Source organism: Micrasema longulum, unplaced genomic scaffold, assembly GCF_059751315.1.
Source record: "Micrasema longulum isolate JH-2025_06_02 unplaced genomic scaffold, ASM5975131v1 h1tg001675l, whole genome shotgun sequence".
In the NCBI taxonomy this organism is placed as follows: Eukaryota; Metazoa; Arthropoda; class Insecta; order Trichoptera; family Brachycentridae; genus Micrasema; species Micrasema longulum.
The window spans coordinates 430,817-447,374 of record NW_028278854.1 but is presented as its reverse complement, the minus strand read 5'-3'; the positions used below and the strand labels follow the sequence as shown (position 1 = coordinate 447,374).

General features: G+C 30.3%; 1 protein-coding gene across 3 annotated transcripts in view; it reads left to right on the top strand.

The window, feature by feature from the left end:
- The first annotated feature begins 577 nt into the window (after window positions 1–577).
- The window catches only part of tfc (Brevican core protein triforce), a 275,893-nt gene continuing 259,912 nt past the window's right edge, over window positions 578–16,558 (top strand). For 2 of the 3 annotated variants that reach the window (XM_088237239.1, XM_088237236.1), the window contains exon 1: window positions 578–1,230. In XM_088237239.1, coding sequence (XP_088093365.1) covers window positions 1,134–1,230 — 97 coding nt within the window. In that variant the 5' untranslated portion in view covers window positions 578–1,133. The remainder of the gene's footprint in view (window positions 1,231–16,558) is intronic. The other variant, XM_088237240.1, reaches the window with a different exon arrangement.

The following is a 16,558-nucleotide window of genomic DNA, read 5'->3' as shown; positions in this document are numbered from 1 at the left end:
AATTGTACTTGACTCAAACTTACACTCTCGCCTGATTTCATCATTCGTAACCCTGTCATAAATTTATTTTCCACACATTTGTCGAAGAGATCACATTTCAACCGCGTTCTTGATTAAAGGTGATTTATACACAAACATGTTACTTTATATTTTTGTGTATCTTCTGTTTAAAAAAAAATCTATTGAAAGCGCTTTGAAACTTAAATTAAATAAATAACATTTGAATTTTATTGGTTGGTTGGAAGAAATTACTATTTGGCAATAAGCACGGCTATGTGCATTTTAAATTAAAATAAAAGTTAACAAATAAATAAATAAAAAAATCAATGTTAACTAGATTCCGGTTCAAAGGAAGCAGAAATGGGAACGATTATCAAACTTATAATTATTGTTGTGACTGCTAAAATCATTAAGAAAATATGCATACAAATATTCGAATTGAAATCATTTTGGAAATGGCGGCTTAAAGTTTCCTTTTCTTATATAACTAACTCGAGATGATAATATTATACGGAGCCACCTCTCCGATCAAACTGGATAGCTAGCTTCTTTCGATTTCATCGCGAGTTGTTTGCCCACTATTTAGTCGGTTGTTCGTTCGGCATCCAAGCGGAGTGGTCAGCTGTAAAGTGAAACTATAAACACGACATTTTGTTTTGCACGTGTGACAGAGCGGCAATATCGGCGGGAAACGAGCACGAAAATTTGCTGTCAAATAAAACTTTTCGAGTCGCGGCGGGAAAACCAAATAACTGACAAACAATCGATCGCGAAATTTATCTGTCAAATCGAACATTTTAAGTGTGACCATTTGAAAATCTATAATCGAACAATTATCCAAAAATATTTGCTTCCTACTTTCAAGTGTACCTAAACATTGTTAAAAAAAAAAATGTTATCGTAGCTTTACTGTGAAGTTCGTTGTGAAATTATAATTTATTCTCACTTTGATTACATTTTAACAGCGGAATCTTTCGGATTTGTCGCATTAAATTAAAGAAAGTGGATAATCGTATGCTCATTTGATTTGTTACATAAATTGGTGTTTTTAGTCGCTGATAGGAAAGTTTTATTGAAATTCTGGGCGTTGCGTTAAATTGGTATTTCGTAATATTTTGTAATAATATACAAATATGTTTGCGAGAAGTAGCAGTCTGCCAGGGATGTTCTTGGCATCTCTGATACTTTTGACTTCGGGGCAGAGGACATCCAACGTCAAAGAAACTCCAGGTAAGTCCCTTATTAATTAATTAATGTTCTTGCCTTCATAATTATTCGTTAATTTAAAGTAATATATATATTTTTTGTAAACATTTCTTTATAAAACTTGATTTTGATAAAAATCAATCAAATTCGTCGGTTAAGGTTGACTTTTTTTTGTTTTACTGTATAACAATCCAGGAATCATACTAATGGGAAGATGACTTACATTTTCATTCTTTTGGCACTTGTTTCATGGTAGCACTCGATCGTTTTATTAGCACTTCACATTATTTTATTGATGCCGGCACATTATCTTAGATCAATTTTTAAGATGCATTTATCCGCGTGTTACTCGTTACGATATTATAAGAAGTACTGTATTTTCTTGACCGGGAAGAAAGTGACGTTAGGGACTAGGGAAATCAAAATAAGGGCCACTGGATTTTAAGATACACACGAATCCAAAACACAGTCTGTATTGCATATTACAAAAAACGAAAATAAAATGGAGAATGCAGTTATTGTTTTCACACGACCCATATACATCTTTTCAAAAACATTCTTCGATCCGATTCAATACAAAAGTATTTTTGTATTAAGCAGTATAATGCTTTTCGTAACCTTCCTAAAAATGTTTTTTGTATTCAGAAAATTACAAGGATGCTACCATTGAAATGTTTGATTGCCTCATTAATAATTAGGTATCATAAAAACATGCAATTCATTACAGTTTTAAAGTACATTCAATGTTCGTGTTTTAATGCAAACCGCGTACATTTTGAAAATCATATTTACTATAATGAACCTGGTCTAAAGAATAAGTAAACACTAATACAGAAAAAGATTTTAAGGCATTGAATTTACAAATATTTTATATTTTAAAAATACACAAGTGATTTTGTTTATTCATTTATTATACGAGTATATTTTGTGGGTGCATATATTTTATTAGGTTTATAAGACGTTATTCAAAAGACTGTTCTTTTACTAAATTGTTTTGTTATATATTCAAACAAACAAACAATATAAAGGTTTCGCCTGCTAGTGCGTGTACTGTTGTTTTTATACATATATATGGGAGTTGCTTTACTATTTACCTTGCTTATAAGATACAATTATATTTAAAAAAGTGGATTTTTCTGCAATTTAATATATTTAAATTGGACTAAACTGTTGGGATCAGGAGGGATATACGTGGGGCAATAAGAAACTTTTTAGCATTTGCTCATGTGGAGAGGAAACCCCTTAAAACTCTTCAGGAGAAGCCGGCCTGTTGGTAGCAGTCAACAGGCCTTCCGTTCCACTAGAGGAGTGTTCGGCATTTTGTTCCCTAATTTGGTTTATTTTACCAATTGCTGGCACTATATTGACCATGTATGATACTACCACTCACGTGAGTTTTTTTGCATGTACTATTTAATGTTACATAACAAACGTGTATTTTTCAATATATAACCAGAGATCTTACTTATAAATTCTCAGCCTCGTGGTGCAGTGGTCAGAGCGTTTACCTACCATGCAAGAGGTCTCGGGTTCCCCGAAATTGTTCACATAAAATATTTATTAGAAAGGGTGTTTTTCTCTAGAATATTTCAAAGTCTCTGGAACGTAAGACTGCTCATCTTACCTTCATGTAACAAAAAATGATCAAGTTACGTTGCGATTGGCGTATAAATGTCCTATGCACCATTAGAAGCGGAAAAAGAATGATAAAGATGATTACTAATAAGCCTGGTATAAAGTTACGTCTAGGCATAGTGGTAGAACAAGGATGTGAATATCATCCTTATTACGGTTTTATACTGTGCTTAGGCGTAATTTTATACCAGGTTTGTAAGTAAGGCCCAGTTCTTTTTCAATATATAAAGGTGTCTTTTTTATAAATAACAGTGCCTTTTTTAATAAACATATAAACGCGTGTCTTTCAATATATAAATGTAATTATATTAATGATACGAAAATAATGACGACTTTCTACGTATAATATTATATAAGGATATAACATATATGTATTCAGGGCTGGTATTCCAAACGAAATTATAGCGCGGTATAGCGCGTTTTTACGTACTAAATACGGATTATAGCGTGCTGTAAACGCGTTCGGAATACCAGCCCTGATGTAATAATAAACAAATATTTCCATGTACGCATATAAAACTGAGATGTTTTAAATAAATACTTTTTAATTTCATAAGTTACGTATAAAAAAGTTTTGGTGCAAAAACTTTATTTTTGATCATTTTTTTATGTAGATATTTCAAATCATATATATGTACTAAATTATGTCTTCCAAATCATTCTTATTTCATCGTATTTTGTTGATTAGAGCAAGGTTAATCGAGGCTGCAATTTTAATGAAATTTCAAAAATAATCTCACCATTAGAATTTGAAAAATGTTTCCAATATAACAATATTAGCACGTTTGGTTCTAAAGACTGACTGTAGATATTAGTTTGTGGTGCAGTTAAATATTGATCATTGTATAAAAGTTATATTTTAAGCACTATTGTGTGACGGCCTCCGTGGTGTAGTGGTCAAGACGCTTGACTCACACACGAAAGGTTCCGGGTTCGATTCCCGGTGAGAACACAAAAAATAAAATGTGATTTTTCTGAAGCCTGGGTGTTCCGTGATGTAAATCACCACTGTAATTAGGCCTCCTGGCCTGTTGTGGTGCAAAATAATAATAAATAAATAATAAATAAATATTAAAATAAATACAAAACATTTGGTTTTGAACCATTTATTTTTATTTTTCCACCCACCGGTTTCAAAGCTACAGAAGCTTCTTTATCAAGGTATACTTATCTAATGATTTATATTATCTTTTATTTTTACAGTAATAACTAAATATTCCAATATTGATACATATTATGGAGCTAATAAGTCAAGTGTTTTTGTCGTGTTCTTTTTTTAATGACAGGAAGTGTATAGTGAGATGGATACGATCTTTAAAACGTGACAGGAGTGGACTGAAAGAAATATTATTTATTTAGTTATTTGTGATTTTTTTCTTATTATGAATAAAATACAATAATTTTCCTGGATTCGCAAACCATATTACGGAAAATAATCATAATTTTAATAAAGACACTCGATAAAAAGTTCTTCACACTGAAAATAAAATATTTTAATTAGACACGTTGGAAATCTTAGAAATTGAAAAAGCGATTTGTAATGTGAAAATTTTAATAAATAACCAAATAACCAAAAAACAATATTCCATTTAGTCCACTCCTGTATAGTTTTAAAGATCGTATCCATCTCACTTTACACTTCCTGTCATTAAATGAACAACATGACAAAAACTCTTGACTTATTAGCTGCATAATAAGTATCAATAATGTAATATTTAGTTATCACAGTAAAAATAAAATAGGATATGATTCATTAGTTAAGTATTCATTATTCCATGTCCGCTCCCTAGCTGGAGTATATAGTGTCCACAAAGGTCCGCCAGGCATCTCTGGCATCGCCGGCTCCTGTGCATCCGTCCAAGTCACGTCAAGGTTCGCGTCCCGTAGTTCTGACACGAACTGCCGACGAACAATCAGCAGTGAACGTCCAGGACGTCAAGAACCAGATGCCTTGTAAAGTAGGCAAGCGTGGTTAAGGCTCTCAGGAGGCATCCGCAGGATGAAATCCATGAGGATTATAATAAAGGATCGGTGCAAGGACGCTACCTTGATGAACTCCGGTGGTGACCTAAACCAATCTGTGACTACATCGTTGATTCTAATTCGGCATTCGCTATTTGAGTGAAGGGCTTAGGTAAGTTCGACTAGTTTTATACGCTACCCGTATGCTTCTAGTATTTTCTGGAGTGTAGGTCCGTGCAGACTATCAAACGCTTTTTCGTAATCCACGAAGCACAAGCCAAGGAACTATTAAGTTCCTTGTTCTCTTGCGTTGTGGATATATCCGCGCAAGACCTACCAGGTAGGAAACCTGTCTTGGCTAAGTATACTTTGATAAAAAAGCTATTTTACATTTTTTTCACATTCACATTTTTTTTGCACTTGTTCTCGCGGGAATCAAACTCGGAACCTTCCGTTTGCGAGTCAAGCGTCTTGACCACTACACCGCGGAGGCCAACAGCGTCGTTTAATATTTATTTTATCGATCATTGTATTCAAAATCCGCAACTGAAAATTTACCGGGCCATTACCCGTTTAAGTAAAAAAATTCAAATGAATGAATAAATTGATGAAATTAAACTCTCCATATAAAAAAGAGTACTGTTTAAAATGCAGCAGTTACGTGCTTTGGTTTCTCTGACGAAATAATTAAAAGTCCGATAAATGGCAACTTCTGCAAAAACAAAACAAATAAGAAACAAGTTGAGCGATAAACTAAAGGTGAATCGAATCAAACTAAACGCTACCAAGAAAATTAATTACTAAGGCGGCACTGAAAAGTGCTAAAAACCTTTCGAAAGCAAAAAAGTTTAAATCAAACTCTAAAACATAAATTAGCTAACTGAAAATATTCACTCGATGGTAAAATATTGACTCATAAAACCGCCATCCTTGTTTTATTTATTAATATATTTCAAGAGAGATGAAGATAATATTAAAGAACACATTTATGTATCGAAAAGCACATGTTTATATATTGAAAAAGATACACATGCGTTAATTTATTACAACAGATATGAAGATCATTTTAGATAAGGGAATATTGAAGTCTAGTACAGAAGTCTAAATTTCCGTCAAAATTACTATGTACCCATTTTTTTCAAATAAAACTACCGAAGCCCATGAAATTTATAATTGATAATAAATTACTATAATAATTTGCTGCATCCTGTCACGATGCAATACACGGTTAGAGTATATGCAATCCAATAAAAAAACTCAATTTATGTATTACTATTATGAAACCACTTTAAACTTTATTACTTTAAATAATGCAACTACAATAAAGAGTAGATATATCATTTTATCTTCACTTGTAGGTATAAGTATGCCTTCGTGGGAAAGGTTATATGCATTACGTGTGGACGTCGAAGACTTTAGACCCAAAATCATAATTTATTAATATTTCAACAGTGATGGAGAACCAGTTTTAAGAGGATATAAGTCTGAGCTCTCGGTTATTTTGGTTGGTTCATATCTAGGTTTAAATGGTTTAGGGTCGCGATTACAAACGGTTCATCTCGAGAGGGTATAAAGTTAAATCGATATTTATGAACGAGAATGTGCATATTTGTGAAAAAATCTGAAGTATCTTCATCGGTAACATGCAATTGAAAATGTAAATTTAAAAAAAATGTACATAAATCATATTTTTCATACAGAAAACTTAATTTTACTTTGTAGATAAAATTTAAGTGAAATATTGAATTTTTATTGTTTTTTTTTTGGGGAAAAATAAATATTTGTGTTCTTATGATTTGCCCAAATATTTCATTTTGACGGCCATTTTCAACGAGTTATAAATAACTCACTATTAGAAAATGGGAATCAAATTGGGATAAAGTGGGATTCGAACCACGGACCTTTGGTCCGTGAGTCCGATATACTAGCCACAGGACCATAACCCGATTAATTTAAAATTATGTTAAAAGTACGATCGCTATATTATAACACTGTTGACATGAGATATTGTATTTTATTATAAAATGTATCAGGTCAATATCTATACTAATATTATAAATAATACAAGTTATAAACATAAATACGTAGTGTTTAAAACTGTCTGAGCATTTTGTTAATTATCTATGTTTATTAAGTTAGTCTTCTTTGTTTATTCTCAAATGTAAAAATATTTTATAAAAAGTATATTGTTAAGTGTCCTCGGCACGGGTAACGTTATTTTTATTATTAATTATAGTTTGTAAGAGAAAAAATATGAATAAATAAATAAAATGCGAAAGAGCCTTTGTCGATTTTTTTTATTTCCTTCACGTCGCAACGAAGCCACCGATCAAAGTGATTTTTTGCATAAAGATAGCCGAAGAGCTGAGAAGTTTCATACATGTAAGCTACTTTTTATCCTTATAAAAAATATAACTCCCCTGAGAAAAAACTTTGTGGAAAAACGAATTAATTTTCCGATTTATTCATCGGCCGATTCACGTAATTTTTTGCATAGCGATAGCCGGAAACCTGACAAGCATTACAAGTTACTTTTAATTCTAGAAAAAAATAACAAATTTTTAAAAATAATGAGGATGCTACGTCGCCATTGACTGACGGATTGTCATTTTTTGTGCAGAGTGAAAGTTGGAGGACTGGCAATCGATACAGTTTTGGTCCCGAATTTTTTATTGTTGCATAATAAAACTAATTAAATAACTTATTTCTCTCACTAATTAAATAGCTTGTCTTCTTCAAATATTTTGACAAACTCTAAACATTTTTAGTTAACAATATTTTGAGTTTGTACAAATGGTTTGTAGACAGAGGCTGGATTTCCAGTTAAGTTTAAAATATATTAAAACACAGATGGAGAACATTCAAGAGAAGGAAATATGGAAATCTAGGCATTTACAGGCCTTGTGACCTGTCATTATCTTTTTTAAGTAGCAACTTTACACACCGTGTAACATTAAATATGCCTATGTTTTAATATCGATCCACGTTTAATCAATTCTTCTATTTGTTGATTTTTGTGAAGTTAATGCTGAAAATATTTTCAGGCGTACAAATTCAATCACGTCACATTGAAAAGACAAAAATCGTTATCGAATGTAACACAGTGTATAAAGTGGTGATCAATCAAACCAGCCACACTTCTATATTCCGCTCTCCAAGAGGTTTTAAAGTATGCGTAAAAGAGTTTTAATTTATTTTTTAAGTCCGAGGTGATTATTGATGGACTGCTTTGAAAAGTTGTTCATTATTGTTGCCTTAAGCGTTCAAGGATGAGATGTTCTTTACAACCGTGAAACAGGTTGTTTCAATCTAAATAACACTATATATAAAAAAACATAAAACAAATCAATCTTATTTCTATAAGATGAAAAAGGATTAATGAAATCAAGGCGGAAATCTAAAAGGCACGGCACAACATATTTGTACATAATACGTATATTCACAATATGATTAATATAAGCTTATCTGTGTCCGGGTGAATGAAGAATCGATTCCAACCAGAATCGTGAATTGGTGTTTTTGACTCGATTCCTGCTCTCAGATAAAAATCCCGAAAAAGAAAATCGAAGGGAGAAACGTCCGCCTGGTTAGTATGGTGGTTGGCGCGTTCGCTCACCATGCTTGTGATCCCGGGTTCAACTCCTGGGAAGATTGACATGAAATTTAAAAAAAATCTTACTGTTTTATTTATTATTTATTTATTTATTTATTTATTTATTTCTTTCTGTTGACGCCCATGGGGCTTTTACATTATACATACTATATAATAAGAAAAAGTTACACATTAAACATAATTAACATTTTTTCAAATATAAAAATTTAAATAAATATATTTTTAAAATTTAAAAATAAAGTTACATAGTTAACATAATACACTATTAAGACATAATACATACATTATATTATGTTTATAATATAATAATGTTTATAATATTATATTTTTTTTAAATTTTTTATTTACACCGGTAAACTAAACTTTAAAGTGAAGTTATTTAAAATGTTGAAAACTGAAAATGGTTTTATAAACTAAAAATATAAAACATAACACGGGCTAACTTTTAAGCATACATAAATACGATCGAAGATTTATTGACTAGACTCCGTCGCGTCGGTCGCCTGTAGTACTTTGGTCTTGAATATGCTCAATGAGTAACGAAATATATCAACATCGCCATATTCATTACCAAGGCGATGGAGTCTAGCTATAGGTGAATTTACATAGTAGTTGTGCCCGCTGGACACCTCGACAAACACCGACTTATTTCGTGTGCGGCGGGAAGGTATTTTAATATTAACCAGTCGCGTTAAATCAGGGCTGTCCAGCGCGCCATTTACTATTTTATATAGGTTTACTAAATCGGTTAAGATTCTCCTATTCGAGAGAGTAGACAATTTAAAATTATTTGATAGGAAGTTGTAGTCGATTTGGTCAACGGGAATATTAAGTTTAAAATTTATGAAGCGAAGGAATTTATGTTGGACTTTTTCTAATTTGAATTGTATTAACTAATATTACGTATTGCCACATTATTTCTTGGGTGAATGAGTTTTTTTATATAATTCCTGGGAGTATAATATGTTATTCACGTATTATTCAAAGGTATTTGAAGCAAACTTAGAAATCTCCAGCAAAAACGGAAAATTAGTTATTTAGCCAAAATAAACTTTTCACTAAAACCTATCTATCTAAATAAAAGCGTAATTCAAAACCGTCTCTTAATCTTGCAAAAACATATTCCTTTTATACTATTTGACACCGCAAACTTAGCATTCTCTATTGAGTTAGTGAAGCATAATAATTAGAAATCTCATAATTCTTTTTCAAAGTTTTTCGCAAATATCTTAGTAACTCCTTAGGATGGAGCATGTTTCATATGGATCTTTAGTTTTGCTTTAAATTCTTTTATATTTTCAATTCTTTTTATTTTGAACGGTAATTTATTAGAACGGTTTTTACCCGTGATGGAATAATGATTTTGTGCTGCATTTGTGATGCATCTATATATACGCTGAAATCATAGGGAAATATTATTTTTCGTAAATTTTGTAAAATGTGCATGTTGTTTTCTTTATAAACTTGCTTTAAAGATTCCCTAAAAAAATAATTATACCGTATTAACAAAACTTGGCCTTCGTGTACCTAACAGAAAATTTATTGTATTAATGCACTGCCCTATGCACCCCCAAGTGCGGATAGGGGATCACGATAATGTTAATGTTGAATTAATTCCACTTGAAAATGTTTTTTTACAGAGTCGGTTTTGAAAATTAATACTTTTATTTTGTTTATTTATTTTATTTAATTTTATTCAGGAAACATACAGTACGGTTACATAGTTTTATATTTTACACAGTTAGACTTGACTCTAATGGACCAGTGAAGTTTCCATATTATATTATAATTATAATATCTAAGATTATCAATAAAAGTACAAAAAGAGAAAGAAAAAAATGGAGGTTATTTAAAAATTAAAATTTAAGTAAAAAAAGGCATTTAAAAGTTTGTAGTCAGTATTAACAAATTAATGGAAAAAATATTAAAAATGAAGAAATTTTTTTTGTAAAAGTAATTAAAAGGCAAGAATTAAAATGAAGAGTGAAACACATAAACATAAATATAGACATACATATTTTATGGGATTCAAAGAAACAATAAGAAGAATCTTTAAATAAAATAATATAAGACAATAAATTTAAGTAAATTTAAAAAAACATCTTCAAAATTAATGACATATTATAGTAACAGTAATAATAATAATAACAATAATAATGTTTGGATAACTTATAAAGCGCCATTTTTGTGAAAATCGCCTCAAGGGCGCTGTACAATAGATAAATATCTTAACACGTCTTGCAGCTACATAGCGCATGGATGGATGGTTGGGATTCTAGTTCCTCGTCTCCAATTATGATATATTACAAGTATGATATATATGAGCTAGATAACAGAACGTCTTGCAGCTACAGAGCGCATAGACAATAAGAAATCTAGCCCCTATTTACATTTTTATTTTTAAAATTTTTATTTGACAATGAAGTTTAGAGTTTAAGTGATATTTTAAAAACGAAATAAAAAGCTAATTTATAAAATTAGAAGTTAGATAACAACAAATCTTGCAGCTACTGAACGCATGGACGGTTGAAATTCTAGACCCCATTTACTAAATTTAGATATTTGATAACATTTACATAATATGATAAAAATAATACGATAGCTAACATCACAAAAAGTCTTGCAGCTTCAAAACGCATCGACAAATGGAATTTCAACAACATAAGAATGATTTTTAAAAGTTAATAATAAAAAAATAGGTTTTATATACATATACAATATAAGTAATTAAAAGTAGTTTTAAAGTATAAAAACATAAATGCAGCAGAGAAAAAAAAAGAATAACTGGTATAGCAACTAATCTTTAAAATTTAAAAAAGCAATATAAGGAGAAGATTTTAAACCAAAGGTAGTTGATAAAATTTCATTAACCCGATTTTAGCAGTAATCCAAATTTCAGTAGAGAAATTCGATGAAAAATGACATTATTAATGTATGTAATATGAAGTGATGTAAGAGAAAAAGGGATCAGCAGGAGTTTTATTCAAAAGTTTTTCATTCACTTTTTTTAAATATTTGTAATCCTGTATGATAGATAAATGGTTAAATAGGCTGTTAAAAGTGGAACACGATCTATGTAAAAACGAATTCTGACAATAGTTAATATGTAAGAGAATTCATAAACTTCCGATCACGTATTTTTAACAAACTTATAAAACTCTTTTTTTCAATCAGATAAAATGTTACGTATGGGTATTAAGTTAGTGATAATTTATCATGACGAAAATTATATGCTTACACATAATCATTGTAAAATAATTTATGTTCTTACGTAAAAAGAGATTCCTTACTAATAAAAACGTTTAAAAATAACCTTCAAAGGTGAAACAGCTTCTTTTTGAAGAAAACTTATGTTTTAAATAATTATTATTTCTGGTTTCAGTGATTTATAATTTTAGCAAAATAAATTATTTTAAGCACTGGTTTACTGTTTTATAAAAAAATGTTTAATCTTAAATAAATACCTTACCACTTTTTGTGTTAACAAAAAATATGCATAAATCACCTTTAAGAAGTTAATTAAAAATATACGTCCTCGCGTCAGGTCAATGTTAAAATCAAGAATATGAATTTTTCCAGTTTTAAGATGTCTAAAAAAAAGTAATAAATGAGGTGCATAATACATACTAAAGCAGAAGATATGAAATAATAGATGACTGAAAAGAGAATATTGATTAAAACATATATGTGATTTCAGTATTTTTTATTTTAAAGGAGCGTTAGAAACTGCTGACAGAAATATAATCCTTAAAAAAATATATTGGTATTCAAGAATTAAAATGGGTTGAAAATTACCTCAGCAATCGCCTTCAAATGACAAAATTAAATAATTAAACGTCAAGTCCAAAAAAGAATGATTCGGGGATTCCACAGAGATCTGGATGGGGTCCACTATTATTTATTTTGTACATTAATGATACGACATTGACATTGTCTTACTACCAAATTTGACTATTTGCAGACGATACATTAATTTGTGCAGCTGATAAAAAATATGATTCAGCGCTGAGAAAAATAAATGTAGAATTAAAAATTGTTCCTAAATGGCCTAAAGCAAATAAACTAAAACTAAATGTAAGAAAAATCAAATATACCATAATAGGTATGAAACGTTATTTTAAAAATAAACGCAGGGTTAAATTAGATGGAGAGGTTCTCAATAATGTTAAGGGGTTAAAATATCTAGGTGTTTTGATTGAATCCAAATTATCTCTTACAAAAAATGCTGACTACACTATCAAGAAAATTGCAAAGAAGGTATCCCTATTAGGAAGGATAAGAAATAAACTAGATCTTAAAACGTATCTGCTGATATTTAAGAGTATTGTATTATAGTTGCCCGCGTCGATTACTGTTCCAGTATTTTATATTTAAGTAATGAAGAGATCTAAAGAGACTCCAAATGGTACAAGACAAATCAATGAGAATACTATCAAGATATGGTAGACGCGCTTAAATTTAGAAGGTGATTCAACTTATACTCGTACATTTTATGACAATTTATTAAATTCAATGTTGCTCATGGAATCCTCAAAATTTTGTGGCTTCGGCCTAAAAAGGCAAATGTCGTAAATCACAACATTACGGCAGAGTAATTTTACAGCTAATTTGTGAAGTTAAAATATATTGTTTGAGATTTTTCAAACTATTTTAAATAAAAAAATTCTACCACATACGTACGCGTGTTTAATTTGATTAAAAATGCGTATTCTTTTATTAACATTAACCCTCTACAAAAACCAACATTTTCCGTTTTAGACCCAAGACACAGAATTATTAAAGGAATATTGTCGAGATATATTCAAAACAAATTGAAAAAAAAGTTTTTTTTCAACTCTCCAACAACACGATTAAAAAATAAAGTTGTTTAAAGAAATGCCGGAAAAAAGAGGAAATTGTTAATATATTTAAAATAAAATGTAAAGAGTACAGATATAAAAAATATTAAGTAAGATATATTTATGAGTAGTGTATACATACATATAAATGAATAAGTGTAAGTGTGAAATTGTGATAAATAATTTTACTATATTAATAATAGAACTAAATAAAAAAATAAAAAAAGTTTATTTACTCGAAAATAGTCAGCAGATGTCTGACGTTCTTTATACAGATTTTTCTAAGGCATTTGACAAAGTAGATCATAAAATACTCACGTATAAATTACATGCCTTGGGAATAAGAGATCCATTACTCCCATTTATTAAATTGTATCTAACTGGTAGGACACAAAATGTTCGGATAAATAACTATTTATCAACCAGTATTGATGTTACATCGGGTGTACCTCAGGGTGCTCATTTGGCACCCCTGATTTTCAATATGTTTATTAATGATGTTGCTAAATCATTCTCTTACTCTCGTTTTTGGCTCTTCGCGGACGACAACAAAATTCTCAAAATAATTCAAACTTTACAAGACTGAACAATATTTTGAGTTTGTCCAAATTTTTGTAGACAAGAACTGGATTTAACTCCCTGGGGAGCTGTTTATATTAACAAATTACAACAGACATGAAGAACATTTAAGAGAAGGTAATATAGAAGGCTAGGCATCTACAGGGCTTATGACCTGTCAATGGCTGGTTTAAGTGGCCACTTTACACACTGTGTAACATTCACCATTCTGCCTATATTTGAACATCTATATTCCTTCAATTCTTTCATCTGTTGATGTTTGTGAAGTTAAAGAGCTGAAACCTTTATTTATGCGGGTATATGACATCGATCGGCATAGAACAAACTATGGCCCAAATTCTCCAATGACCCGCCTTTGTCGTATTGTTAACTCAAGACAAGATCTGGACTTTTTTGGTTTAAGTTTTCCAACGATTTAAACGAACACTAAATAAATAGTTCAGATCTTGTCTCGATGTCCCTTATGTTTGTCAATGCTTCTTTTCTTTTTTTTAAAATGTTTTAAACTATTCTTTTATTGTAATATTTAAACCTTATAAATTGTATACATGGACAATGTCCGTTAATAAATAAATAAATTTAGCCCAGAGTTAATAAAAACATTTAAATACAACTTAAATTTATTTTTAATACCAGTTTCAAGCTACGAGCATAAACATCTAAACCATATTTTTGGAGATTTGTGATTTTGGCATTAATCCGAAGATACCCTTTAAGAAATTACTGGTTTTGAGTTTCCTCGGTTTTTTGACGTAATTATTTTATGGAATTTATTAAAAAATATTTTTTATTTTTAGGTTTTAACAACAAACTGGTTATACGAGTATCCTAAAATAAATATTTTTGTGAGTGTAAAAACGGTCGAGGCGGATGAAGAATACCAAATCCTGAATAAGGAAATAAATTGGAGATAAGTCTGTCTGATAAGTGAATGTTACACAGTGTGTAAAGTGGCCACTTAAACCAGCCAACGACAGGTCATAAGCCCTGTAAATGCCTTGACTTCCATATTCCCTTATTTAAGGTATTCTCCATCCCTGTTGTAATTTGTTAAAATAACTATTTAATTAGTACCTTAATTAACAAAGATGTTTAATTCTAATTTTGTAACAAAAGTATAAACAATAGATGTTTACGAAGAAATACAAGACCATTTAATCAAACATAAAAAAATCATAATTCTACCAAAAGTCGTTGAAAAAACTATTTTATGGTTTGTGTTTTATGATAATGGCACATTACATATTCGATTAATTCATTTGATTTACGTAGGAACTCCCACAAAATAATACTTATTAAAGCGTACCTGATCATCGCTTAGTGACCATTATGAGAATACGTACATTTTTAACAGGTAGTTAATATATTTATGTCTTCAAGATGAAGCATATAATTTATTTTGAACGTTCTTGACATTAAGAAATAAATTATTTAAAAACTAGCTTGCTAATCCTTACTTACCGAGCCAAAAACATACGTATGCAAAAATGATCAATCTTAAATCGGAAAAACTGAATATTCTTTGGCAATTGCATTAATTATTTAAAGTTAAAGTCAAAATTGATAATTAACTAATGCTTGTAAATATTAATACTCGTATATTACTTACCGACTATTTATATCAAAAATTGATAATATATCAAATCTTATAACTAAAAACATTAAAAATAAACATTAGCTCACGCTTGCAGCGCGAGCCAGAGAACAACCCCTAACGAACCTCAGAAAGCTACCGGGACTACTGGCGTCTGGCAGAATCACTGGCAACTTTGTAGTTTACGCATGTGACGCGTGAAATTGTCTCTCTCGCCTCCAAATATACTACCTATAGTATCGAAATTGAGACGTAAAGAGCGTGTGAGACAATGGTATATTCGGAACTCTTGTACTTCATACGCCACGATATGATAATGCGACAGATCAGTATACTTTTGATTGTATTGGTTTATTAATTATCGCCGATTTCTGATAAAAATGCTTTTTCTGTGCCCGAAACGTATTTATTATTTAATGATTATTATGATTTAATTTATATCATGATTTAAACTAAATACGTACGAAAATCATTTAGTCGGTGCTTCAAATATTCATTTAATTTATCACAGGTTTATGAATAAATGAGATATTTATGTATTCGTACAATTGGGCCTGTTGATTTGAGTAATTAGCGATTTTACCATAAACTAGCATCTTTAGAAACAAAATCAAGACTTTCATTATGAAACGTAATGATTTTTTTACATTCGAAAACAGTTGTCCACAGTTGTTTCAGTCCTTAAAGTAACGAGCTATTAGGTATGGGGCAAGTGCTCTCACACCCTCAGGATTAACAAATTGTCCACCATATCGATAGCATCACATTTACATAGGGTGTGTATAGATGTTTCATCATCTGCTCTGCACAACCTACATCTAAAAGTTTCAGAAATGTTGATTCTAGAAAAGTTCTTATGCAATCAGCAATGGCTTCTAGTTCTAGTATGGATACCATTACACGCTATCGTAATTTTCGCTTATTTAAAAACATAAATTTTGAAAAGACATGAGAAGGCTTAATTATACACTCTATGGTGAATAGTTTGAAGGTCAGTTTTTGGAGAAATCTCTTGATCAAATAAAACCTTTTACATGTTAGATTATTGATTGCAAAAGCCAACAATTAATTGTCCCATTATTTTATTGACAGTTCTTCAGTTTTTCACCAGCAAACTATTTTACGCCGAAA